Here is a 12,913-nt window from a genome sequence, read left to right on the forward strand (position 1 = left end):
CAGGGAGGAATCATTCAACACTCGCTCCCCGCCAGCACCCCGGTTCAGGCCTCCAGGTTCAGCAGGAGAAGGGAGGAACGAGAACCTCTGGGAAAGCGGGCAGGAACGGAGGGCTGTACTCTGGTTTGCCTTTGAGGGCAGCAGTCACCCTGGTTTGGCAAGTCCCCACCCCTTCCTCTGGAGTCATTTGCCATCCACTCAGAACACAGAGGGGCTTCCCCCTGGGGACAGATGGCCCTTCCACAAACACCTTGCCTTTGAGCCCATCTTGAGCCCATGCCGCCCACAGCTTGGGTCTGAGAAAACTTCTTAAGAGCCAGTGTTTCCCAGCAACTTAGAACGAAGGGTGGCTTCGTGCCTGCCCCAGGACAGCAGGAAGGCAGTCTCTGTCACTTTGCCCAAGAGTGACCTGGACCCTCCAGTGCCCCATATATCCACCCTGTGAGGTGGCGTGTAAGGCAAGTTCAGGTCCATCAAGAGATCCTGCCCGGAAGGCCACCACTCGCTAGCAACAAAACTAACTTCTTCAAGACTAACTCAACAGAGGGGTCCTGGTGTAGCCCAACCTGGAGCCTGGCCAGTGGCCTCCACTGGACAGAGGGCAAGAAGGGCGTGCTCTGGTCCCCCCATCTCTGACCACAGATCTCCCCGCAACTCCATCAGGCACGACCAAGTATGCCGGGAGCACCAAACCCACAGCGACTAATGGAATGAAGCTCTCAGAGGCACCCAGCGTGTGACCAACCTGTCTACAGAGGGTTTTGTACCCACCCTCTTCCATATTCACCCAGACACCAGACTTCACCTTGGTCAGAAAAACATCTGAGGTCTGTCGTTCACATGCGCGTTCAAGAATGAAGACAAAACCTTCTCCAATCAACGCCAAAACCTCTCTTGTCCTGGGAAGTCTCGGGATGGACTAAGTCAACCCCCAGTGCCTGCTGCGACTGCAGAGTGTCCTGAGGACACTTTCAGCCCCCATTTCACCTCCAGGACATAAACCACCTGTCTGGTGGATAGAGCCCCTCACGTATATGCCACGTTCTCTTGGATTCTGTTGCCCACTCCCAAAGATGGCAAATGCAGCTAACGGCTGAGCTCATTATGGCGTGTTTCATCGCCCTCATCCGGGTTCCGACAAAATCTTACATCTCTGGAGGGAGAAAACGGTGCTCTCCATTCCAGAGCAGACTGGTCCCCTTGGGTGCTGGCAGTGCCATTCCACCTCTACTGACCCCTACACCATGAGTGTCCTGTGGCCTGCAGCGTCCTGGAGTGTCACTAACTATAGGACCAGGTATTTCTTTGAAAAGATGGATCTCAGGAAGAGTCTTCTGCAGTCACCCCATTCCTATCTACCTGCCATGACATTAGAAAAGACCATTAGCCCTTCCTTGCTTCCACAGGTGGCAAAGTGGCCCACGTCTCCAAGTCACCACCAACTGGACCTCGGGCCACCATTCACGAGGGGCTTCCTCTCACCTCCCCGGGTGCCAGGAGCAGAGTGGCCCCGTCCTCTCTCACCCACAGGGTACCACGAGCCAGCCGCTCGGTTTAACTTACATCGCTCACTGTCGTTCTGGTCGGCAATGGCCTCCTCCAGGGTGACCGACTTTGGCTTTTTGTCCTGATTTCCTTTCAACCTTTCCCAGTCGGCTGGGCTGAACTTGCACACCTCGGAATCTTTGGTTGCTGGGTGGCCACCTTCTCTCTCTTTCATCTCCAACTCTGAGAAGCGCATCATTGCACGCTAGAAAGAGAACGGAGATGGGAGAAAAAAAAAGAGAACACACACCTTACCATGAGAGCGAGTTCACGCGCCTTACACTAAAGGAAAGTACTTTCAAAGAAAAGTTTGCCCAAAACCAACCACAATTTACGAGATACAACTCAGATATTTTAAAGTTTAACAGATAAAATTTAAGAGTATCTATATGAAAGTAGCCACACATTCTTTATCCATAAAGTCGTGTGTGTGTATAGATACAGATGTGGTGTGTATGCATATCCACACATACACTGTTGCAGAGACAGACATTCTCTTTGGAAGGTAAATAAAACAAAACAAAAACACAACGCAAAGAAAACAAAAGAAAAAAAAAACACAACAGAAAGGAAACAAAAATGCACAATGAATAAAGACGACCATGGCCCACAAACTTCCCTTTGTATATTTGGAAATGAAATTTAACTCAAAAAGGTTTATGGAAGATTCTAGTAATAAAAATTTGAAGAACTGACCTCACAGTAAGCAGCAGGTAGACATAAAATACTGTCCTCTTGTAATCCTTCCATCTATGTAATTAAAATGGGCACTCAATGGATCATTTAGATAACTTCATCCATTTTTATAAGCATAAACCAATTTTTTTCTTAACATTGCAAAACAATTTGGCTTTATTCATCTTTTAATTAAAAGTAAAATATCTTAAGGAAATTCCTACACAACATCTATCATAATTCACTAGCAAATTAAATACATACTCTATCCCTTTAAGCGAGCTTTCTTTTTCTCTTTCTTTTTGGTGAAAAAAAACTGCAAGATTCCCATAGACATGCGGCTGCTACACATCTCCAGCAAGTATCAAGTAAGGCATTCTAAGGCAGCGCTTCTATCTATTTGTTATCTTACAGGCAGAGAAATCAAAGCAATTGATAGGTAAACGTCATGCAGTCTTTAGACATCCTTCATAATAATTAAAACTTATCAGCATTCCAGTGGAGTTCTCTCATAATCTACAGAATAATCTTAAAAGTATCCAGACACACGAAGCTCGGCTCTGAAGAGCTGAGCTACCACTCGCTCGCTGAGCACCCTTGCACACATTCAAATCACCATAAGCTCCATTAACCCAATCTGCCTGCAGCCCTGCCCTACCCGACTGCCCCGCCCCCAATCCTCTGTGCACATTACAAAACTGACAACCGATAAAGGTACTGAGATGCGGGTGGGGGGCTCACCTGCAGTGCCCGCTGCTCCCGGCTGAGCTGGCTGGAATCTGCATACAGTTCGGTCGTGACACACTTGAATCGGTCCCCCACGTAACCGGCCGAGTTGGCGATTCTCTTGGCCAGCTTAGATGGCTTCGGTTTCAGAACTTTGCCATCGTTGGATTCGGCCTCGTCAGCTCCATCTTTGGTATAGGTGGGGGTGACGTCCACACTCGGAGGGGCGCCACCCATGCAAAATGGTTTGGGATCCTCTTGGCTTTTACCAAAAGTCACGGTGGGGCCGTCGCTCCCCAGAGTTGGCTCCAGGAACGGAGCTGCGACCGGCATCCCCAGGCTCTCTTTGTTGGCTCCTGCAGGAGCGCTGTCCTTGCCCACGCTGAACACGGGCTGGCCTGAGGCCTGTTTGAAAGCATAGGCCTCGTGGAAGTCCCCGATACGCCCCAGCTCCTCTCTTAGGGCCATGAAATCTCTGTGCTGCTGCAGGCCCGGCTCGGCCGGGGGCTTGGCAGGCTCTGCGCTCTGGCTGACACTCTCGGCCGCAAAGCTGGGTTTGGACACATTGGCCTCCGTCTTGGCATCCGATTCTTCTCGGAGGAGGTCGACATAGACAAGCTTGTCGCTTTTGACGACCGTCTTCCCTTGACTCCAGCTAGGATTCGGCTTTGGGGTCTTGTCGGCGGGGACCTCGGGGTGCAGCTTGCTGCTATTGGCTTCCAAGATCTCCGAGAAGCGGCTGCGGAGGGTGGGGTCCTCGTAGCGGGCTCTCTCGTGGGACCGGGACCGCCTCTCTGGTTTCTCCTCTTTAGTGATCTCGATGGGGGTGTGCGGGATCAACATGGGGTGTACCATGCCCAACCCCAGGGCGTCTTGGTAGGTCACAAACTCTGGCCGGCCCGTGGGCAGCCCGTAGGGCAGGCCAGGCTTTGGGGCAAGGTGCCCGGGAAACAGACTGCCGTTGGGTAACAAAACAGGGTGAGGGTACACGGGTCCTTTGCCATGTAAGGACAGCGGACTGATTGCGATGCCCTCAGGGGCCGGGTAAGGGAGGTAACTTCTGGGGTAGGGGATCGGTGGGGACCTGAATGCTTCGTTTGGAGACAGAAAGATGGAGCTTGGCGGGAGCCCGTTCTCGCTTGCTTTGAAAGTCGGTTCTGGGTTGCTGGCTTTGGCGCCCTTGCTGCTGGTGCTGCCACCATGCTTGGCGGGCGTGGTCGGGGGCTGGCCCACGTGCTGAATGACGGACGGCGTGGTGTCCACAGAGCTCCTGCTGGTCTTGGTGCCATCTGCATTGGCATTGGGCGCTGGCGATGCTGAGGCTGGGCGGCCCGCGCTCGACACTGCCCCCGACACATTAGTGATCACGGCGTCTGTGCCACCCATGCGGGGACACGACGAGCTCCGCTGCTGTGGTATGGCCCAGTCCAACGCCTTGTTTTTCAGCGACATGCTTTTGCCATTGGTCTCCTCGTTGGGACTTGGCCCCGGCACCACCCAGGATGAGGGCGCAGTGCTAATGATCTCAGATCTATAGATAGCACAGCCATTTCCTGGAGGAGATAATGTTTCTTTTGGAATCTCACTTCCGGACAGCACGAGGCCGCTTGCAGCCCTGCTGTGAACCAGCACGGTGGGGGCCATCTTCTTCATGTGGTCAGCTTTGGAAGCGTCCACATCCACGACTTTAGAAGACAAGTCCAGCGGCTTATCTGTGACGTCTTTGGTAACAGTCTGCTTCTCCAACAGAGGAGGAGAGCCCCCATCCTTTCTGTCTTGAACCGTTGTCTTCCGGGTATGCCCGGGCACCGGTTGGGCACCCTCTCCGCCTTCTGACGCTTTGGAATACTTGCCATTGGAGAGCCGGCTCATGGGGAACTCGCTGCTGACCGTCATGTATGGCTTCGACAGGGTGACCGAGGGGGAGGTGGACAACCTGGCGTAGTGCTTATGGAACTCGGAGTAGGTGTCCGCGGCAGGCTGGCTGGGAAGGTGGACACGTGGCGAGGGCCGTGGCGACGGAGGCAGCAGGAGAGCAGAGTCCCCTGGCAGGCCGCTGGTGACCGCCTTCGCAGAGGGCACCCTGGGCTGTTTGCTGTTCTGGATATGGGGATAGGCATGGGAATCAACGGGGTTCCCGGGACTGACGCCCATCTTCCACGGGAGGCTTTTGTCTGGGCAGTGGACGAGAGGCGGGATGGCTGGGGAGGCCGAGGGCGTAGAGAGCCTCATGGGAGAGGCCAAGGACGATGGGATGTGGGGACTGACGTAGTGGGGCGGCGGCAGGTAGAGGAAGCGCTCCCCGTTGGTGCACACGGGAGAGTACAGCGGCTGGGCCAGGCTGTAGGACTGCTGAGGTAGCAAGGCCTTGTACATGTTCAGGGAATACTTATTTGGCGAGTCGAGGAAAGGGTAGATGGCTGGCGTGGCGCCCTCCATGTAAGGGTTGACCCAGGGCAGCCGCAGGTAACTAGCACCATTGATGTTGAGAGGGCTCTGTTTGTCGCTGGCGGGCCTGTCCAAGCCCAGGGTTTCTGCTGTGGCCACAGCACTTTTTTGTATTCCAGGCGGAGTTTTGTACATAGCACTGAAGCCATTGGGGGCCTTTCCGGAGACGGAGGGCGGCTCCACGGTCTCGGGCGTATTGGGCTTGAACTGCATCTCTGGATTCCTTTCCGAAGAAAACCCAAGGCCTCCGAGAGTGCTCGCGGCGGCCTCCCGGCCCTTCTCGGAGCCCAGTCCACACAAGCTGGAGTACACAATGTTTCCGGGGACCCGGAGGCCTTCCCGGATGAGGCTGCTGCGGTCCATGCTCAGCGCAGCCAGGCCATCGATCCGATGGGCGGTGCTCGCATCCACCTTTGCAGAGAGATGGACACGCCGATTACTTGGGACAGTCATTACAAAAAGCAGTAGCACCTACCCTGAAGAGACACCCCCAGCCAGACCCCAGGACATCAGCCTTAACATCCCCACCAGAAAAGGTTGAGGGCAGGAATCCTGAGGCTCACGGCCCCTCCCCGCTCCCCCAGCCCTTTGCAGCCCGCCCCTCACCCTGGCTCACTCCAGTACCGTGAAAGCACAAAGCTCCCTCTGGACTAGAGGCCCTCTATGAACTCTGGACAATTCGCCCTTTCAGCAAAAATTCTTGACTATAACCCAGAGAAGACACCAATCGCAGTCTTCTCTGCACCCTCTCATGGGGCCCAGGGCTCTCTGGTCCCTCCAGGCCCGGGAAGGTTTAAGGGGAGGGAGGAACAGTCACTTTGTTTTTCCCAGTCATAGGAAGGCATCACTGAACATGACAAGAAAACAATCTGCAGTGGGACACAGCAATGGACGGCTTTAGCTGTCTGATTTCTAAATCAATAAAGAGGCCAGGGGTCAAACTGCGGCTGCGTCTTTTGACTTCCTCTCCCTGGTGCCCAGAGAGACAGTCGTGTTTTACATCTTACTGGAAAGGTAAACCCTAAGGGGATACTGGGAGGCTGGAAACTTACCCAGCTGGGTGCACATGGGTGGCACACACCCCACCAGGACCTGAACCATGGGGGACCTCAGGGGGTGAAGCATGTCAAAAAGGGTACACTGGGTAGAGATGGGGCTCAGTGGTGGAGCACCTGCCTAGCATGCATGAAGCCCTGGGTTCATCCCCAGTACTGGGGGAGAAAAGCAAAACCCCCCAAATGGGTGCATCGCCCAGAGGGCAAGGCAGCAGGGCTTTCTATATGGCTTAGCCTGAAGCCCTCCCACGCCAGGCCCCTTAATGTCATGCAAATTAATGCACGATTGATTACAGATCACTGATATTCAGATATCACATCAACAGAAGCCATTAATCTCTTACCACGTTGTGGTTCAAGGGGTTCTCTTCTCTTAGTTCCAGTCTGGCTTTTGAAGCGTCACCATCATTTACAGGAATTTTCCTATTTAAAAGGACACAAACTTCATGAAAACATTCCTTACTGAATCCTTCTTTCCCAGATCTCCCCAGACCAGACCAGTTCCCACTAATCCCAGACTTTTGACTGTCCTTAACCCCCAGATGACCCACTTTGAAAGTTGCCTCCAAAACAGTGAGGAAAAACAGGAAAGGCCCGATAGCGGGGGACACCAATGGAACATGTCCCCGAGGGGGGCAAGTCAGGCCGCTTTGGCTTGGCCAATCCTCACTAGCCGTCCTGGAGAGCAAGTGTAACAGGCGGAGACCAAGCCTGCTGCCGGCCCCGCCACCAGCCACTTCTGTGTTAAGCACAAGGGCAGGCTTTCAAAACTTTTCCCAAAACAAAGTTAGGGACCATGTCCCAGGAAAATGGGTTTCCATGGCGACGATGAAGTCATATTCGACTGCCTTTATCAAAAGGATTGGGGGGAGATACACACCACTATCACACAAATGTCAGCTGCTCCAGGCTGAAGAGGAAGCTACACATCTGTGCCAGGCTGCTGCGGCTGCCCTGGGACTTGTTATCAGAGCGCATCGATAAAGAAAGTGCTCCATGCCAACTTCCAAATCCCCAGGACAGAATCGCTGACAAGCCGCAGAGGAAAAGTTTCATCATTACCCCAAAGAGCAGCTCGGGCCGTCTACTATTCAGCAGGTCGACTCTCCCCCATTCCCAAATTATTGATCAGGAAGCGTAACAGAGCCGCCAGGCATCCGAAAGCAGGGGCCAATGGCCTCACCAAACGGGCAGCACAGGGCAAACCCAAAGCCTGGGCTCCACCGCAGGAAAGGGTAGCCATCTCCCCGTTTATTACTGAGCAAACTATTTGTTTTAAAAGCGCATGGAATGCCGATGCACCTGGGCCCACACTCCTGACATTTAGAGTTAAAGCAGCATCTAGACTGGGATTAATTCTCCTTCATAAATATGAAATAATAAATTAAGGACGAAAGTGCACGGAAAGGCCGCTTTAGGGGCTAATCTTTTAAAGGGCGGCAATGCTTCGCTGAGCCAGGTTGCCTGTTCCAACTGTAAATCAAGGGCCGCCAGCCAGGCAGGAGATGGCTCTCCCCCAGCCCTGCCAGGGCCCCTGCGGCTGTGAGGTGCTCTGCTCAGGAGAGCAGGGGAGCTCTCCCTTCCCAGGCCTGGCCGGGCATGCGCCTTCACCTGTCTTCGCTAGTCCCACACATGCGGACCCGCTCGCTGTTCATCCAGCTGTGAACGTTCCCATACAGGGGGGTTGCTGAGAGCATGTCGTCCTCTTGGATGGCAGCTTGCCTTCAAGCGTCTAGTCTGTTTCAAAAAGAGAAAAAGGAAAAAAAAATTCGCAGGAGGTTGAGGAAAGGCGAAGTAGAGAAGGCCTCTCTCAAGGCAACCCATACAGGCTGTGCTGGATGGTCTACAGATGGCCGCAGGAGGACCCACCTGACCCCCATATCCAGCCAGGGGGACGAGGCTTCCCTTGCAGGGGGCAGTGGGGGAGGGCTGCAGATTAAAGGGAAACAGTCCACGTCACTGCACCAGCTCTCCCCTTTCCCAGCCTTTCAAAGTGTACGGTGGTCAAGAAAGAAGCATTCATTCTTGCCACTTGCTACAGAAGGAAGTGTTTATGGGGGGGGGGGCGCTGTGGCAAGAGCCGCAGGGACCAGTGCCGTGGGTGCCAGATCACTGGCAAGCATGCGCTGACCCTCCCTGGGGCTGTCGTCGAAGGCACAAGAGCACAAGAGCGAGGTGCTGGCGGCAGGTCCAGGGCTCAAACTCTGCTGGGTTCCCAGGGCTGCATTTCCAAGGTTGCTGCGTGTGCAACTTCCAGGTGGAGGGTGAAACCGGGGCGGGGGGCTGCTGGGCTGCCCCACCAGAGCCCTAGATTAGATTAAGCACCTAACCCGGGTGGTTTTGCCTGGGTGGTTCTGCCTGGGAGCTGCAGAGGGAGGAGGCTGAGTAATTCAATGACGCCTGCTCGCTGGGGACAAGAAATCATTAGCGAGCGCAGAAGTCTTTGCAGCCCAGGCTGATGGGCTAGGAGCCGCTGGCACATGGGAGAGCCGGCCAAAGCCACCCATTGCCCACCCCGAGCCACCCATTGCCCACCTCTGGGGAGGGGAGGGCTGCCGAGGCGGAGGAGCCCAGGCCACCCCCCCTTACCTTCTCTGCCCACCGCCCCCCCACCCACATCACATTCTAGTTTGCTGCATGAGTGAAGGGTCAGGACAAGCTGCATTTTATTAACAGGATTATCACGGCGCGTGATTTATCCTCGTGCAGGATTTTAATTGCTCTTTGGAGGTTGAGCCGTTTCTTTTGACTGCGCTTCAGCCCATATCCTGCTGTTAAATGCTGGGTTAATAAGTAGGGGAGCCTTTAATGCCTGGGACCGATGGCCCTCGGCAATTCCCTGCTCACAAACACATCTCAGTTTCCCTTGTCCGGGGCCAGCCACGGCCTTTTTCCACGGGACTAAAACCTGAGTGTGAAATAATTGGTGTGCAGATCATCAGGGGAACTTTTCTCTCTCCTCCCTCACACACCCACCCACACAGTTTCCGAAAGCCCAAATGTTCCCTAAGTCGACACATTTCCTTTGTTAGCAGGAGAAAATATGCAAATGCTTGCTTTTACACTTTAAGCACACGGAGGAGAGCAGACTGCCAGGTCGGTTGGTTGGAGGAACCAGGTCCAGGGACTCTTCTGCCACAGTGACGGGGGCTGGGGGTTGGGGGAGCACCAAGGAGGGCAGAATCCCAAAGCCAGGCTATCCTTCTTCATTTCTTTGTCCTAACTAGGTCTTTTGTCCACCAGCATCCCCCACCAGCCCCCATCCACAGAACAACGTCTGTTAATCACAATCCACACGCACCGACACACCACACAGAGTTACAGCTCAACAATGAATCGGGAAGGGAAGGAAGGAAGGGCCGAGGGACAGGCAGCAATCTGCAGAGGCGCCAGGCAGGGTGGGCTTCTGAGAAGCTATTTCCCTAGAAAGGGTCTTTTCTTCAGACAGACTGGAGCATTTCCGAGGGGTTAGCCACAGCGCCCCGAAAGGACTGAGGTGTCAGGGAAGGTGTGGGGGGGGAGCTCATGGGCTCTTCTCCCATCTTCTAAATAAACAAAGCAAACGGGAAGGCCTGCAGCACAGTGCGTGGCAGACCACAGGGCACATCCCACCAAGTGTCCCCTTCCTAATCTCCACTGCCCCTTTTGACAAAAGGATAGACCTTCTGGGTGGTCTAATAAGAAAGCAGACTATCATTCCTTGGTGTGTCCTGGTGGTTGGGCAGTGGCAGTGCCCATATTATGCCATCCCCTTCCTATGCATGGGTGAAATGCAGGAATTCCACCAGGAGCAAAAGGCTTACTCCATCAAGTCCCCAAGAAAAGGAGGCAGAAGAAGCAGATGCCTAAGAAAAAAAATCCATCTTGTGATATCCTGGTTTTTAAAAACTGGTCTTCCCTTTAAATGAGCTGCCCCGCTCTACACCTCCCGAAGTAGACACCTTGGTAAAAGGGTGACCTCAAGGCACCTTAGAGAGGAACAGAATAGTCCCACTAAGCGCTTGACCCCCCTTCCCACAAAAGGCTAGTAGCTTGTTTACCCAAAGAGGGCTTCATTCAGAGAAGGCCACCAGGAACCCCTGGGTGCTCATGAAACTTCCCTAGTTCTCCGGGGCTGGTCCTTTGGGGTTTTCGATAACAATGCTGCACAGACAAATGACACCCACTATCAGAATGAAGTGTTTACACCAGGTGGAGAGGCGCATGCTTGGAATCCAGGTTACTTAGGAGGGAGAGGCAGAATTCCAAGTTCAAGGCCAGCCTCAGCAACTTAGCAAGACCCTCTGTCTGGAGAGAAAGTTAAAACAGAAAGGGCTGGGGATGTAGCTCAGTGGGGCAGCATGAGTAAAACACACACACGCCTGCCACCGAAACTGCCCTCCTGGCCTCAACCTTCCACCTGATCCCGTGCGGGTCAAAACATGTTTCTCTTCTTCTTCTTTTTTTTTTTTTGGTGGTGGTACTGGGGGAGGAACCCAGGGCCTTGGTCATGCAAAAGTTGGGGGGGGGGGGGGCTGGGGGTGAACATAAAGAAGCAGAAGTGGGATGGCATTGTTGGATCCTGCTATGGACTACACACACACACACACACACAATCTTTAGCTGCCCCATGAACTTTTTGTGAACTGTTTAAAAGTGGAGGTCTGTTGAACAAACAGCGGCGCCACTGCCAGCCATAATTTCATTGCAACAAGCTAAAGACTTTTAACTCTTTGGGTGCCTGGCCAAAGATGGGGCAGAGTGGAAAGGGCCAAGGGACCAGGGCCCCACCTGACAGGAGGCCCTTCTCCAGGGTAAAGAGCAGCCCAAGCCCCCAGCAGGAGTAACAGGTGTGGCAAAGGCCATCCTGCTTTGGCGGAGTCAATGTCAAAGAGAATTCCCATGGCCCACAGCCCACAGCCCACAGCCCACAGCCCACAGGCACACGGTGGGCTTCCCTGGGATGCAGAACGCTGGGGTAAAAACAAAAAGATCGAGAGGGAGAGGCATGGTGACAGTCACCTCAACCCAATTCTAGAAGCTGCTGTTGAAACAGATGCCCCCCCCCACCTCTAAGGCAAAAGGCTTCAAAAGCGACCATGCTGACCCTTGGCTGTGGGATATGGCGGGAGAGGGCAAAAGATCTGATCTCTATGACAAACAGAGCCCCTCAAGGCACTTTCCTGCTGTATTTAAGGGCTGGTTTGCCCTTACTTCTCAACGCCTCCCCCCATTCAGACTATGCTTCTAGAAGTGCCGAGACGTGTTAAGTCACTCAGGAAAAGCACTTTACAAGCACCAACCTGTTCGCAGTGGGAGCTGCTAAGCTGTACCTTGGCTCTGGGTTTTAACCCTTTTTTCCAGCAGTAGAGAGAAAGGGACAAGGAGGGGGGAGGGGAACAAGGAGGGAAGATGGCTGAGACAAGAGACCAGACAGGAAAGGGTGCCTGGTTCCTAAAGAGCAGACTGTGACTGCAGGAGCCAGTGGCTGGAACACCCAGTTCCAGGGAGACCCGCTTGCAGATCAGGCACGCACAGCACGGCTCCCAGCTCTTGGGGCAGGGGCAGCAGAAAGCCTGGGTCACAGGGACACACTAGGAGCAGTCATTTGCTCCATGGCAAGGGCTGTGTTAGGGCACCTGCACACATGGCCTGGACAGCCAAGAGGAGGGCCTGGCTGGCAGAAGGGGGGGTCAGAGGGGCGGGGTTTTAGAAGACACTCCAACCTTGGCATCCCTGAGAAGGGGCACTGTGCCCTCCATGAACAGAAGCGAGGGGAACCACAGGCTCCGCAGAGCACCCACTGCTCATATTTTGCTGAGTCCTGCCAAAAAGACACCATTGTGGACCCAGGCAAGGGACAGCACGCTCCTCCATAGAGAGCTGGAGCTGAACGGAAGGGCAAGAAGACAGCACCAGGCCCCTCCTGCCCCACCCAGCACCTGGGCCAAGCCAGGCCACTTTCCACCGTTCCGCCCTTGAGGTGGCTGTCAGTTCCATGGGTTCAACCTGCAGTTGCGCTTGTCAAAGGGCACAAACAACACGAAAGGCATGGCCGCAGCACTGTACCAGGGCCCAGAAATCAAGTCGCACCTCCCTGCCCGCCACACAGACATTGGCCGCACCCCTTCTCTAAGTTTCCTCACTAGGCTCCTCCGGTCCCCCAGAGCCATTCGTCAGCCAATGACCAAAGACTTAGACAGGCCTGAGGAGTCTCTGGCTCAGGTGGCTGAACAGTGTTCCCAGCCAGCGCCCGGGGTCCTGTTCAGGTAAGGGGCCTCACCCAGTGCACAGCTGGTCCTGTGTGTGGAAGGTTCAGGAAGAACATGGTCCGGGCAGCCTCCCAGCTCCCACCCTCACCTACAGCATGTCTCTGGGCAGGTGGCTGAACCTCTCCAACCTTGGTCCCCTCTGTAAATATTTGGCACTGTGTTTTCCAGAGGATTAACCTGCACTATGGACTTGAGTTTTGCCTGGCAATAGCT

General features: G+C 54.3%; 1 protein-coding gene across 4 annotated transcripts in view; it reads right to left on the minus strand.

The window, feature by feature from the left end:
* The window catches only part of Bcor (BCL6 corepressor), a 44,542-nt gene that overhangs the window by 16,524 nt on the left and 15,105 nt on the right, over positions 1 to 12,913 (minus strand). For 2 of the 4 annotated variants that reach the window (XM_077106982.1, XM_077106980.1), the window contains exons 2-6: positions 8,061 to 8,186; positions 6,794 to 6,872; positions 2,962 to 5,805; positions 2,242 to 2,295; positions 1,564 to 1,750 (exon numbers count right to left, since the gene is read on the minus strand). In XM_077106982.1, the coding sequence (XP_076963097.1) occupies positions 1,564 to 1,750; positions 2,242 to 2,295; positions 2,962 to 5,805; positions 6,794 to 6,872; positions 8,061 to 8,146 (3,250 nt within the window). In that variant the 5' untranslated portion in view covers positions 8,147 to 8,186. The remainder of the gene's footprint in view (positions 1 to 1,563; positions 1,751 to 2,241; positions 2,296 to 2,961; positions 5,806 to 6,793; positions 6,873 to 8,060; positions 8,187 to 12,913) is intronic. The other 2 variants (XM_077106983.1, XM_077106981.1) reach the window with 1 other exon arrangement.

This window comes from Callospermophilus lateralis, chromosome X, assembly GCF_048772815.1.
Source record: "Callospermophilus lateralis isolate mCalLat2 chromosome X, mCalLat2.hap1, whole genome shotgun sequence".
NCBI classification, from domain to species: Eukaryota; Metazoa; Chordata; class Mammalia; order Rodentia; family Sciuridae; genus Callospermophilus; species Callospermophilus lateralis.